Raw genomic sequence first — 10,754 nt, 5'->3', positions numbered from 1 at the left:
TTCAACTTATTTCAAATAAAAGCCCCAAACTGAAAGCTCAGATTTTCATGGTTCTGGGTCTTAAAAAACAGTGTGTGGTAATAAATGCATTGTAAATTGTCTGCTAAATTCTCAGAGAAGCTTGATTTGCTTTTCTACATTATCCAAGATATTTTAAAAAACATTACCGTAAAAAGGAAATATTGGAGCTTATTTTAATTTTGGAAAAACACCTTAAAGTGGGTATCAAATATTAAATCAAACCACTTTACTGCACATCCTTTGAATCATTTAAAGTCAGCACAAACGTTATAACGTGATGAAACCAATAGCCAATTCTTATATAATAAAAGCAAGATCTTGACAACATTCCAGAGGCTTCAAAAACAAATTATTGTTTTAAATTGAGTTTCAACAGACCCAAATCCCCTATGCGCCGCAAACTCAGTCAGTTCTTAATGGCTGCTCTCTGCTTTTCTCTCCCTTTGAGCCCCAGCATCTGTCCCTTCGTGATCCCCTCAGCAAGGACTTCAATTAAGAAACTATCTGCAGCTCAGGGCACCACACCAGCCAACATCTGCCAACATCACAGCAAGAGTCAGATATCCTGACAAATGCCTCCTGCCATCAGTGCTCCATTCTCAACACTCATTGTTTGGGGAATGAATGTGTGCTGTTACAGAGAAATATCTGCCTTACAGTACATGACACCAACAGAGCTATTATAAATTAACCTAATAATTGTTTTCAGGCTGTGCAACTGCTATGCCATGATTACCTGACATGATGCAATGCATCCAAAAATGCTTGAGGAAACTGCTCAGTTACATTTCAGTTGAGGATTATTGCTTGTTAATGTGCTGTTGTTTTTCTCATTAAAGATTTCAGAAGTTTATGAATGGAGTACAAAATAAGACCTGAAAAGAGATGTTTAACCTCCAGATAATGTTGATCATCAACCAGAGAAGGTTTTGTGAGATTCCATCATTTAAGACATGGAATGAAACATTTAATACCAATTTCACATATTACATAGAATATACAAAGTTTATAAGTTAGACACAGTTAAGAAGGACAACAATTCTCAGGTAAGACAGGCCAAAAATCACCATTATCAGAGATATTTAAAACGACTGATAAGGAGCTGAGCTCAAATTAAAAGAGCACTGATGGGGCTGCCAACAGGAAAGGTCAAAAGTTATTTGAAAAGCCATCCTGAAGTGGGACACTGAGATTGAAATGTGTGCAGAGCAGGGGGACGCAAGGAACAGGATTAAGAACCATTGCTTTAGAACATTGATTTTGAAACTTGTGAATCCATTAGAATCGTTAGAAGACAGAATCACGATTCATATATGGATAGATTGTTATGTGCACCTCTAGTTTTCTCTTCCTCTTCTCTAAAGCAGCACAGCATGGCCTCGCCCCCTTTGCTGCCTTTTCCCGAGGGCGGGGTTTATCTGGGTTTGTGATATCACGAACCTGGGAAGTTACTCGTTGTAGTCCCTACCAGCCGTTTTTGTAGGCATTAAACTGCCAGAATTTTAAAAGATGATATCTCCGTTTGCATTGATCTTTCAGCTTTGTAACTTTGCAGATATTGTTTATGCTCAAACAGCAACATTACACACTAACTAACGTGTGAAAAAAGTGAAATCGCAATGAACCACCCCTTTAAAAAAAAAAACTGCTATTAATGGCTACTTTTGTGTTCAACTGCCACAGTTCCTCTAGACACAGTAACTTGCCTGCTCAAGGACCTCTTCATTGATTTATACTCAAATAAATAAATGCAACAATGCCAGCATTAAGCACATGAAGGAAACAGCTATAGGCATGCTGTGAGTGGGGCTACTGCAACAGCCCTTGACCAATGTCAGCCGCCATAATAAATCCCCTTTCCCCAATGCAAATGAAATAACTATTCATCATTAAACCCAATATGAGCTGCAAGAACCCATTTATTCATGAAAGCTTTAGGCAAATCACTGCCAGAATCAGCACCATGCTGCTTCTCAGATACAAAATAACATCTAAAAATAAAAATGCTACGATGACAACTACAAGAACGAGACAAACTCAGACGGGTGTGCTAAAGAGTCCCAGCAGAGCAGGAACAGAGAGGCCCAAGATGAAGCTCTTACCTCCCAAAATTGGCAGGCAGGTATTCAAGGAAGGCGTCATTTAAGAAGAGCTGTGTCAAGTTGAGGAGCTGGGTGAAGCCGTCTGGGAGCCTGCAGGAACAGAGAGGTGATCAGACCCTCTCAAAGGCCAGTGCCCTTAAGATTTGATAAGCGTTAAGTACTTCAGGAGTGGTGAGAGCCATCTGTAATCCCTCTACGCTTCCCCTTCTACTGGCTCTGTTAGCATCCCGGTAAATGGAGTCACTTGAGGGCTGATTTAATCATAATATGAAGAAAAGGGTTCTCTGCAGAGACCATGCACTGGATCCTGAATGTTTGATCCTCTATCATAAACTTCTGAATCAAAGATTTGAAGCTCAGCTTAAGACTGAAGGCCAAACAAATACACTGAGATACAAAAATAAATGCATGTCTCATCTCTCCTTGAGTTGAGTTTGGTTCAGTTATAAGGCATGATGTCTACTTACAATATGCATTATTAATATACAAATGTGCTTTAGAATTCAAAACTACACTGAAAAAAATTATTCATTGAATTTACTCAATTTTTTCTAAGTGGTTGCAATCAATGTATTTTAGCTACATTTAAATAAACAAATTTAGTTGACTAACTTTCAACATTTTTTTATTTAAATGTAGCTAAAATAAATTGTTTGCAACCACTTACCTTTAAAAAAAATGTGTATAATTTTTTTCAGTGTATGTTTATTCATGGATTAAAAAAGAGAAAAAAACGTTATATGAAATATGAAAACATCTAGCTTTTGCATGTATGTTCACTTTATATTTTTATCCTAAGGAACACAGAAAAGGAAGGCAAATAATTGCCTTCATTTGAGAGTGAATAAACACAGCAAATCCATGTATGATATAATAAACAATTTCATATAGTGTTACTGTAGTTTGGAAATCCTCTTCAGGAAAGATAAGAGAAGAGATTTACATATTAATGCAATTATTTGAAGTGGTGTTAGATTGAAATCAGTATTGGTTTATTTCCTTAGTGGCTATAGTAGGTGTACAAAACAAAAGCTTCATCTCTTTACATTTTAAGGCAGTGTAAATGAAGAAATTTGAACAGAAATTCGAAAAAAAAAAGGCAAAATTAGTGACGCAACATGAACAAAAAAAAACATAACATGCTTTTTTTATTCTATTCTTTTTATGATTATTTTACATGCAGCTTTTATTATCTCACATTTAAGGGGTATGAAGTACTTAAAATTTAAACTAAAATCTATTGACATAAAATTCACATAAAATGTTAAATAAATATATATGGATTCGTCAACTACCTATACATATATAGATATACATATAATACAACAATTATCAAACATTACAGTTCTTTCTGATTTAAGAAATGTGAGCAGCTCTACTTACTTGGCTATAGGATTTACACTGGCCTCCACAACTGATAGACATTTACAGCATTTGATGTTGTCTGGAAACTCTTGAATACCTGAGATAAAGCCAGTTTTACCATGTTGATACAGGGTGCATGTGTACTGTATAAAAGTATAATCATACACGATCATACCAATATGCTCAGCACAAAAAATAGCTTGGACAAATAGATTTTAAAAAGCAAATATAGAACAAATGGGGTTAAAATGTACCATTTTTACTAATATCTAACTCCTTTAGATTCACAAGGCTGGCGATGGTGGTTGGCAGGTTGGAGAGGTCATTGTCAGGCATGCTCAGCTTCTTGAGTGCTTGACAGTTGAAGAGTTGCTAAGAAAGACGGAAAAATAAAGAGATTTATTTAAATAATTTTTTGGTGAACTTCCCAGGCCCCATGAATCAAAGTGATGAACCCGATCATATGCTCTGGTTTTCAGTGTTGGTGAGTAACTAGTTACATGTAACGGCGTTACGTAATTTAATTACAAAATAAATGTAACTGTAATCAGTTACAGTTACTAAGAAAAAATGTGTAATTAAATTACAGTTACTTATGAAAATGTTAAAGATTACAAAGGGGATTACATTTGAATATTTACACACATCCACATACAGATTTAATTGATTTCTTTCCCAAATTGCACTGACTACTCTGAGACATACGGCCCTATAATTTCTGCGATGCGGACAACACCGACTTTTTCATAGAATCCAGTCATAAAAACGAAATTCCTATAGCCTAACGTGGACAGAATATGCCACATTTTGGACGAATAAATCAAAAGTAGGTAAGTACACTTGAATCAAAACGCGATATGGACTAGTGTCTGTGAATATTAAGCCGCAAAAAGACAATATATGAATCCTGCACGTTCTGCGTGTCTGTGGCCCGCTATTTTAATATTATTATTGTACAATTGCCTGCTGAATGTACTAAAGCGTTTATTTCGCCGAGTTCACCATTCGATAATTAAATGTCGAATAAATCATGAATTGGTTAGTCGTGGCGATGCTTCGGCTTGCGGCTCACCGAAAGTATAGAAAGTATTCATATCATTTAGAAAGTATAGTTTTGTTAAATCTTGAGTATTAAAGTCATGTGAGAGATAGATATCAGGGCAAAATAAAGAGACTGAAAAGAAAAATGGAAGTGAAGGTGCAGTTCAGGAGATAACTTTTAATTATTTTGCATGTCCCCAACCTAAGGATTTAAATCTTTTTTTATGTGAGGTGCATACAAAAAATAGGGTTGTCCATGTTTCAGAATTTGTTGTGGGTGTATGAGTGTGAGATTTCCCGGCCTGAATTTTTTTTCCCAGTCCGCCCCTCGTGGAAATTAATGGCGCAGACATGCGGTTTCATTTACTACACATAGGCCTACTGAAGCTCACGGTGTTTTCAGCCTCTGCCGCCTCAATATATGAGTACATGAACACATAAACAATCTCTAGAACTGCTCTGAGTCACTTCATGAGCATTTTACTTATTTTGAGAAAACTATCATCATATCACATACAAAGAGACACCAATGTTTCAAAAAGACACCAATGTTTCAGGAGTTTAGTACACAGAATAGGACACATGCTTATTAGATAACCGTATTTGAGTTGATGTATATGCTTTTATTTATTATTATTTTTAATTCACTATTTTTTTCCCAAACCATTGTTAGATGCAGTGTTTCCTGTAGTTATGCAAAGATTTGGTTTCAAAAAAGTAAACAATTTCTTATGATTTTAAATCTGCATTGAACTTCAGATCAATTTCAAAGTAAAAGGTAAAAACTAAAGTCTGATTTTGTGGTGGATGTGTTCAAATTTGATCATCTTAATTCAAGTGATGAAGGATTTTGAAAGTCTGACAGTGTTGAGCACTACTGTAAGGTTAACCCTGCATGGTGTAAATGTTTGAAAATGATTAACAGTTGCAAATAAACATTCATTAGAAATGTAGAAAAGTAATTAAAAAGTAATCAAAAGTAATCAGTTACATTAATAAAGTAATTGAAAAAGTTACACTACTATTACATTTTAAATAGTGTAACTTGTAATCTGTGACCTATTACATTTCCAAAGTAACCTTCCCAACACTGCTGGTTTTATCCTGTCTTGTTGGAAATAAAATAAAAAAGACAATATGTAATACTAGGTGAAACTACATTTTACACTTGTAATTTTGAAAGCCACTTAGCTCTTCTCTTATTTCTGTGTTACCCTGCTTTTTTATAGGCAACTTAGGACAACCAGTGTGACAGCATTCCCACAGATGGACAAGCAGTTATTTAAAGTTTCTTGTGCCATGCTATATTCATACAATCAATGTTTACAATCGATCTCATGAACTTATAAACTTGTTAAAATTCTTAAAATACTTTATGAAAAGGACATGAAAAGGACATGTCCTACAACCTCACATTACTTCTCACTTCCAATTCATTCAGTACTATTTTATTTTCTTTTCTTTAATAAATACACAAACATGTCAACTCCATCACACAATCTGTTTAGTATTTTTGAGCTGACAATCAGTTTGAAACCATCCTGTAGTCTCAATTAATTAATTCACTGAAGAGAATACTAGATGCGTAACTATGTTTAAAAGATTAATCCAAAATAATTCATTGATAAATAACTTATTTCAGTTCTGTAGCCTTTTTTGTCCTAGTACTCAGAAACTAGAACCTTGGCTTGATATATACACTGTAAGGTTGAATGTCTATATTTTCTTTTTTTAAAGAAATTAATACTTTTATTCAGCAGAGATGCATTAAATCATTCAAAATTTACAGTAAAGATGTGCATAATGTTACAAAAGTTTTCTATTTCAAATAAATACTGTTCTATCAAAAATTTATCAAAGAATCCTAAAACATGTATCATGGTTGCTACAAAAATATTAAGCAGCAAAACCATTTGCAACATTGATAATAATATCACATATTTCTCGAGCACCAAATCAGCATATTAGAATGATTTCTAAAGGATCATGTGACACTAAAGACTAGAGTAATGGCTGCTGAAAACCTGACTTCCTAAGATAAATAACTAGCCCAGGGCAAGTTCTGTATGAACAGTGTTAAACATGAAACAAGATAACACTATGTTTACCATGGGTTTAGAATGGCACCTCAAGAGTTAATGCACCTCAAATACTTATGACTTAAGCACTTATCTAAAGAGTATATCAGAACAAATGCTACCAAATTCAGATACAGTTTTGCACACAATATGGGAGCTGTCCATGGTCCTGTTATATTCTGGCTACTAGATACATTCGACAAAGCCTGATTTACCTTAACCAATGTGAAATACCAAATGAAAATACTGATAATATTAATAAACTTCAATTATGGGACACTTTTAGTGCTTTACAAGGAAACAATCACATTTAGTGCACTATTTTTCTGTACTGTTACACTGCTGTATAAGATGATGTTGAGAAGTTGACATATCCACTGTTAGGCAGATATTATGCATGTTTAAGCTGACACTTGACAACTTACCTTAGGCAGCTCCTCAATCTGGTTGGCGTCAAGGTAGAGCTCTTCTAGCGTGCGCTCGAAGCTGAAGATCTCCTTAGGGACCTGCTGCAGGCTACAGTGGGAATAATCCAGCACTGAGATGACCTCCTCCTCCCCCCGGAAGCATCGACAGGGCACCAGGCGGCCAATGATCTTCCTCTTAGTAGTCATCTCCAGACACTGCACTGTGGGACGAGAAAAGAAAATAATATTCTCATTTATGACAGAAAAACACATTCTCATAAGCATATAACTGATTCACTAAATCACACACATATTCACGCAAATAACTTTCTACATAATTGAAGCTGGTATAGTTTAAATGCTAAGCATTGTACAACAAATTGCCGAGTACCACTGTGTCTCTATAATTGGTACCAAAAGGAAATTGTCTGGAGCTTTGTGTTTTATTCGAGCTGAGGTTGAGCTTTTTATTATCCATGAACCTTATGATAGGCTATCATTATCTTCACTTATTACATGGCTCTCTGGAATACTTGCCTCTCATTGGTCAATCGTGGCATTGAACCGTCAAATATTTGTGTGTAATGATTGCTAAATTCTATATTTGGCAAGTGGTCATACATTCATGTCAAGTCAAGTCATCTTTATTTATATAGCGCTTAATACAATACAGATTGTGTCAAAGCAGCTTTACAGTGTTAAACTGGAAAACAGTGTGTCAATAATGCAAGAGGACAATAATAAACAGTCAATTTTTCAGTTAAAGTCAGTTCATAATTAATTCAGTGGCATCATCATCCAGCTCAGTTCACTTCTCTTTAAATAGTTTATGTGTTATCAAGTCGAAAATATTGCCAAAAATGAAGTGTCCCCAGCTAGGCAAGCCAAAGGCGACAGTGGCGAGGAACTAAAACTCCATCAGAGACAGAAATGAAAAAAAAAAAAAAAACTGGGAGGCCAATTCTTCTCTGGCTAGATGAAACCAGCATGGTGTGGTTTAATTCCAGGCTGCAACACAAGTCAGATTGAGCAGAGGACTCTTCTGGTTCTCGTAGTCTTTGCTGAGGATCTGACTCTTTTCATGACTCTATCACACCCTTTCTTTTCCTATCAACATAAATTTATATACTGTAGATAATTGGTGCCATTTCTCAACTTCATCTCAAGTTGTAAAAGTTGCCACTGAGATAATAATTTTTCATTTTAAAGTGATTATAAACCTTTTGATAAGTGGTTAGAAGTTCAGGAGTCTCCAGTTAAAGCATGAATAGAAAAACATTGCTTGAAAAACAACAACAAAAAAAGTAATAGACAGAAAAATCTGGATGAGAGAGCACTTAAAACAGAAAATAAACATGTTATTACCATTGTAGTTAAATTTGTTAGATAACTAGTTCATTGAAAAGTAATTTGAGATATCAGATATAAATTAGTGCTGTCAAACGATTAGTCGTGATTAATCCCATTCAAAATAAAACTTTTTGTTTACATAATATGTGTGTATTATGTATATTTATTATATATATATAAATACACACACATACAGCATGTTTTGAAAATATTTACATGTATATATTTATATTCATATAATTTATATAATATATATAAATATATTTAATATATAAACGTAACATATTTTTCTTAAATATATACATGCGTGTGTATTTTTATGTACATGTGTATTTATAAATACATAATAAATATACACAGCACACACACATATATTATGTAAACAAAAACTGTTATTTTGGATGCGATTAATCGCGATTAATCATTTGACAGCACTAAAATAATAAATAAATAAATACATTTAAATAACAGTAATTTAAAATAATAGTATTTAAAAACAACAATAACAACAATAATATTTAGCAGTGTATGTGTTGCTGCTAGGCAGATTGTTTTCTATGTCGTAATGAACTATATCTCAAGGTAATCGGCAAGTTAGCTAATAATATCAGATAAATTTAAATCAATATTTCATGTTCATGTTTTCTTTTTTATTTTGGCAATATTGGTGTAAGGAGCAGGATAGTCAACACTCAGCCATTGCTGCAAAATAATCATTTTCAAAAATAAAATAAATAAAAATATTTTACAATCAAAAATAAATGTTGTAATTTTCACTTACGTATTTATAGACTAAATTGTATTGTCCCCAGTCATGATATTGCAATTACTGCACATCAGGCAAAACTGATTTTTGTTTCATAAAAACCAAATAGGCTAAATCATGATATACTTTTACAGGCTTTTTTTCATTTAATTTAGAGCAAATAAAAAAAAGGCCAGACTCAAACCTTTACCCCTATATATGAGCACAAACAACACCTACTATGCAGTACACAGCTACAACATTTAAGACAGAATCTGTAGGCTACAGTCACAGATTTCTGAATCACCAATTTCTCACTACAAACTATCAATCTGATTTCCATAAAGAAAATCAACCTCATATCTTAACTGGAAAAAAAGTCTCATCCTGCTGGAAAGGGTGTAATTAAATAAGAGCCAGAGATGGTAGAACAAACCAGATCCCTTATCAAATTAACCACATCCCCTTAATTTGAACCATGAGCTGAGCATCGTAAGGTGACTGATAACATAACATCGGCCCTATACGACATATGATGATCTGACATAAAGGTTCAATGCTGTACTTCAGAGGTGTTAGTGCGCAGTAACCTGTCTCATAAATCAAAGCAGTTTATCTGATTTAGTTTGTCATGAAAGCTCATTTAACACCCATGAGAGAAACCCGTCGGGGAGCCAATCGCAAATATCAGTCAGCAAAAAAGGAAGCAGTATAACACAAAATTGCTTATATCAATCAACTGTGACGAGATATGTCTCTACTGCCTCTGTCCTGACAAGAAGCCAAAGAGAGAGAAGAGACACGACAGGCATCGTAATGTTCTTCAGGGATGGAAACGTGCTGCTAAAACAATGTTTGAGAGGGCATTAGGGAATAATGTCTGAAATGAAAGACAAGCTGTGCTAATGCAGAGTACTTTTGTCTCTTGCAAATGCAAATTTATCACTGATAATTAAAACATCCTCCACTCAACAAAGAAAAGCAGCAGCTCTGGATGAACAACTACACAGAGGATTCTGGAGATTAAAATTTCAGGAAGAGTTAGTGTAAGAGAGTGGATATTTTAGGCTGCTTGACGGATATTTGAACACTGCAATCAAATATTATCCTGCTATATTTAGGCCTAAATTGTACATTTATGCATTTTAAATTGCATATAAAATTACTGTCTATTTGAATTAAACATTTTACAAGAAACAGGTTAGATTTATATACTAATAAACTGTATGTGTTTTAAATAAATAATCTGATTTATATATTTATCATCAATAATGTGTAATGAAATGTGTTTATGCGGTTTAAGGTAAAAAAAACACATTATTTTCCACATACTGTACATTATTGTTTCTCCTCTATGCCCCGCCTTTCTGAAACGCGTCTAACTTTACAAAGCTCATCGGTCTGGAAAGCAAGGTGTGCTGTGATTGGCCAGCTATCCAGTGCATTGTGATTGGCCGAATACCTCAAGCGTGTGACGGAAATGTTACACCCCTATCATACTTTGATGCCCTGTCCGGCCGGTGCGACGAGACAAAAACTTTAAAACCCATTATAAACGAGGCATTTGTTGCATCCAGTAGGGACATAATTACAGATTATAATGATTTATACTGTCTTTTTACACATTGCATCGTGCCGCGTAAAC

General features: G+C 34.4%; 1 protein-coding gene across 1 annotated transcript in view; it reads right to left on the bottom strand.

Annotated features, from left to right (window-relative positions):
- Window positions 1-10,754, bottom strand: part of LOC107590666 (leucine-rich repeat-containing protein 7-like) — a 35,807-nt gene that overhangs the window by 3,585 nt on the left and 21,468 nt on the right. Inside the window, exons 2-5 of the mRNA XM_016279567.1 lie at window positions 7,033-7,235; window positions 3,743-3,860; window positions 3,507-3,585; window positions 2,124-2,213 (exon numbers count right to left, since the gene is read on the bottom strand). Coding sequence (XP_016135053.1) covers window positions 2,124-2,213; window positions 3,507-3,585; window positions 3,743-3,860; window positions 7,033-7,235 — 490 coding nt within the window. The remainder of the gene's footprint in view (window positions 1-2,123; window positions 2,214-3,506; window positions 3,586-3,742; window positions 3,861-7,032; window positions 7,236-10,754) is intronic.

The sequence above is a fragment of the Sinocyclocheilus grahami genome, unplaced genomic scaffold, assembly GCF_001515645.1.
Source record: "Sinocyclocheilus grahami isolate Dianchi unplaced genomic scaffold, SAMN03320097.WGS_v1.1 scaffold131.1, whole genome shotgun sequence".
In the NCBI taxonomy this organism is placed as follows: Eukaryota; Metazoa; Chordata; class Actinopteri; order Cypriniformes; family Cyprinidae; genus Sinocyclocheilus; species Sinocyclocheilus grahami.
Note: the sequence above shows the minus strand (reverse complement) of the source record. Positions and strands in the feature narration are given on the sequence as shown.